At 34.7% G+C, this 4,126-nt stretch overlaps 1 protein-coding gene across 1 annotated transcript; it reads right to left on the reverse strand.

Annotated features, from left to right (window-relative positions):
- Window positions 1-900: 900 nt before the first annotated feature.
- LOC133779257 (uncharacterized) lies at window positions 901-2,376 on the reverse strand. The gene is made up of 2 exons (XM_062219241.1): window positions 1,299-2,376; window positions 901-1,250 (listed from the first exon to the last, which is right to left on the reverse strand). Exons 1-2 carry the CDS (start codon window positions 2,374-2,376, stop codon window positions 901-903), a joined length of 1,428 nt encoding a protein of 475 aa, XP_062075225.1.
- Window positions 2,377-4,126: the final 1,750 nt, after the last annotated feature.

Consider the following 4,126-nt stretch of genomic DNA (forward strand, 5'->3'; position numbering starts at 1 on the left):
TACGATCCAGAAGATTAAAGCGTGTTTCTATTCCATGATGATACATTGAACAGAAATTTAAAGCCTCAGTAATAACGTATCCTTCAGCAATGGAACCTTCAGGCTGGGCTTTGTTCTTTACATATTTTTTCAAATGACATAATTCCCTGAAAATTATTATGTTCTTAATAAATAGTAATAAAAATATTGTCTTCAATGATTATAAAATAACTTAAGTTGTAATTTATATTACTTTTCGATCAAATACATCCATCTCATTTGTACTAGACCGCCTAACTTAGCTTCTAATGGCAGGTGCACCGCAAGATGTATCATCACATAGAAGAAAGCAGGAGGAAAAATACTTTCTAATTTACATAGCGTGAACACAATGCCCTCTTCCAATTCATCTAAGTCTTTCACATATAATGTTCTCGCACATAGTTTTTTGAAGAATAACGACAACTCAACAATTACATCCATCACTTTCTTTTTCAAATATGGCCTTAGTCCAATAGGTAACAACCTTTGTAATAAGATATGACAATCATGACTTTTCAACCCAAATAATTTCCCATCCTTCATGTTAAAATTTCGAGAAATATTTCCTGCATACCCATCAGGAAATTTTACATACTTTATAAACGTACAAAATTCTTGTCGTTCCTTCGCTGATAACGTATAACATGTTGCTGGTTTCAACCAGTTATTCCCCTTCTTTTTCATGTGTAGCTGCTTACGAATATTTAAGTCTTGTAAATCAAGTCTTGCATTTTCAGTATCTTTAGACTTCCCATCGATACTAAATATTGAACCAACCACACTATCACATATATTTTTCTCAATATGCATCACATCCAAGTTATGTCTTAGTTTTAATTTAGGCCAATATTGTAACTCCCAAAATATACTTTTTTGCTTCTAGTTCGTTTTGTTTTCATAACATGCATCATTCATTTGTTGCTTATCGTCCTTAATGATCTTATCATTTTTACCTGGCCTACATTTCCACACACCTTTTAATTTATCTAAGATTTCATCTCCTGTTAAAATTCCTGGAGGCAAACCTCTTTCAGTTGTACCATTATACTCTCTATCATTCTGCCATTTGTGATTCGGACACAAATATCGATGATGACCCATAAAAAATATTTTTCTTCTTATTCGAAATGAAGATGTGTCATCCTGACAAACATGACAAGCCTTATACCCACGAGTGCTATACCCAGATACAGTACCATATGTTGGAAAATCATTTATCGTCCATAATACTGCAGCACGCATGGTAAAATATTATTTATTGATAATATTAAACGTACGTACACCATTTTCCCATAGTTCCTTATGCTCATCGATCAAAGGTTCTAAATAGACATCTATGTCTTTATTTGGAGCACGACGTCCTGGAATTAGTAATGCCATCGTTAATAATTCTCGTTTCATACATCTCCATGGTGGCATGTTATATGGCATTAGCAACACTGGCCACATGCTATACGAGTTTGATAAATCACCAAATGGATTGAACCCATCTGTTGCAAATCCTAACCTAACATTTCTAGATTCTTTTGCAAAATCAGGATATTGTCTATCAAAATTCTTCCAAACCTCTGCATCTACTGGGTGTCTAAGTACACCTTCGGTATCAACATGTTCTTCCATATGCCACCTCATATTAGATGATGTATGACGAGACATAAAAAGTCGCTGCAAACGTGGAGTTATAGGAAAATATTGCATCTTTTTGTTCGGGATCTTCTTACCTTTAGTTCCTTGGAATTTGTATTGTTCATGACCACATATAGGACATCTTTCAGCATTTTTATTTTCTTTCCAGTATAAAGCACAATCAAACTCACATACATGAATAGTTTCACACCCTAAACCAAGATCACGCAATATTTTCTTAGCCTCATAATAAGACTGTGGAATCTTATTGTCTTTGGGAAATGCTTTCCAAAGTAAGTCAAGCAACAAGTCAAATGATTTGTTGGTCCAACCACACATAACTTTAATGTGCATTAAATTAACAATAAATGTTAATATTGAGAATGTTGTGCATCCAAAATACAACTCTTTTTCTGCTTCAGCAAATAATTCAGGCAATGTATTCATTTCATTGTTGTGGTCATTTGAATCTCCAAGGTTCACAAAATCACTATTATGATGATATTGATTAGCTAAATCTTCTAATGCTGGTATCATATTGTCATCGTCTTCATTATCACTATCACATGATATTTCGTCTTCTTCACTATTTGTTTCTAGTTCCTCTCGGTCTTTGTTTACTTCTTTGATATCTTCCCCATGATACTCCCACGTAACATATTTACTATAAAATCCCTTTACAAATATATGACGCTCAATTGTCTCCAAGTCATGGTAATATAAGTTCATACACGAAACACATGGACATAGAATCTTATTTTCACCATTTAAGTGAAGTGTTGATAATTTAATAAAACTCTTAACTCCATCAAAATACTCTACGGATAATCTATTCTTTTGGAAAATCCAATTTTTATCCATCAGTTCTCTATTATCTTTCGAACAAGTAGATGGTGAATTATACTACATTGACAAAAATAAAACACTTAATTAGCCATTGAATTATAGTTATAGGGTATGATATGGTTATGGTATAAAAAAAACATGTATCCGATGCGAGTATAGGGGATACGAGTATAAATGTTTCTGTTGACCCTGATTTTAGTCAACTGACACGGAGTCAAAATGCTTGATGTGGACAGATGCGTTGGAATTAATATAATGGAAAAAATAGTAAAGAACACAAGAAATTATAGTGGTTCGGCCCCAGAACTGGTAATGACCTACGTCCACTTAAGCTATTATTGATATGATATTTCAAAGAAGTTATCAAAGAACTAGGGTTCTATGAGTTTCACCAACCTCTGAAGAATAAACAATATATCGTAATGTAATAGCTCTAATTCTCTCGTAAATCTATAATCTCAAGTAATCAAAAAGCCAAAAGTCCCTTCCTTGAACTATCTTTCTCTATTTATAGGCTCAAGGAGGATTACATCAATTCGTTATAGATATTCTCTCCTAATTAATCGGATCATCAGGAATTATTGGAGACAATCTCGGGATTAACTATGATCTTTACAAAATCATCTTGAAATATGCAGAGTGTAAGACCATGCTGGTCGTAAGAAAAACTCAACCGTTATGCTTGCCATATCTTACTGGTCGATACTCTAACAAAACTCTGCCAGGTGTCATCCACGTGTTTAAAAACGTCTGCCACGTCACCCGTGCCTGTTTTTTGGATAACATTTGCCCCCAAGTTTATTTATTACGACCAACAATAAATAAACTTTAAGGAAAATGACTCTTCGATCACCCCACCAGATCTGTCAGAGTAGTTCGTGCAACCTTGGGAAAAGTAACCTACCCTTGTCTAATCACGGCTTTTCGGTTCCCAAGTAACCTTTTGACGGCTATCACCCTTCCCCATGCTTCGAAAAAGAGGAAACTGATGATTACTTCCTCTTTCATGCCATGGACAAAATATATATAGCCTTCCCAGAGTCTCCTTTTCCTTTTTACGCAAGTTATTCCTCCTTCAAGAAACCCTAAAATCAGAACCTCCATTCTTTTCTGGAGACCATCTTCCAGCATTTCAAGATCCAACCCGTCAGTTCATCGACGCTCGAAACTCGTTTAAACCTCCATGATCTTTTCTTTGGTAAGTCTCAGAACTTTTATGCTCTTTATTTTTGCCGTGCATGCCTCTGTGAATTGGCTGTTAAGTTCTTATGTTCCTGGGTTGAGATGCATGATAGTAGGGGGTTTAATGGGTGATGTTGTATAGGATGATATTTCTTTGCCATTAAGGAGTTACGAGTTAGTTTGATAGTTGAGATCACAACTTTAGGACGTAAAATCGAAGTAAATATTCGATTCTTATGCCAGTTGAAAAACTAAGTTTTTCCTGCCCTAAAAGGAGTTGAAAAAGCTTTTTCAAAAAACTTTTTGCTTTCACTTTTTGATCTATTTTTCAAACTGTTCGTGTGAAAAAATTGGTTTTTTTGTTAGAATGCTGTTGTATAAAAGTTTGACTTTTATGCACGACCAGCGTTATTCTAACCAACCTCTTAGATTCTCCATCCTCACCTCCCCA

This window comes from Humulus lupulus, chromosome 5 (assembly GCF_963169125.1).
Source record: "Humulus lupulus chromosome 5, drHumLupu1.1, whole genome shotgun sequence".
Classification (NCBI taxonomy): Eukaryota; Viridiplantae; Streptophyta; class Magnoliopsida; order Rosales; family Cannabaceae; genus Humulus; species Humulus lupulus.

Excerpts from the sequence above, each read along its gene's own strand:
- LOC133779257 (XM_062219241.1), bottom strand. The coding sequence starts at position 2,376 with ATGAACTTATATTACCATGACTTGGAGACAATTGAGCGTCATATATTT. Across the intron at positions 1,251-1,298 it reads ACTATGGGAAAATGGTGTAC|TATTATGGACGATAAATGAT; the intron begins GTACGTTTAATA and ends TGCGTGCTGCAG.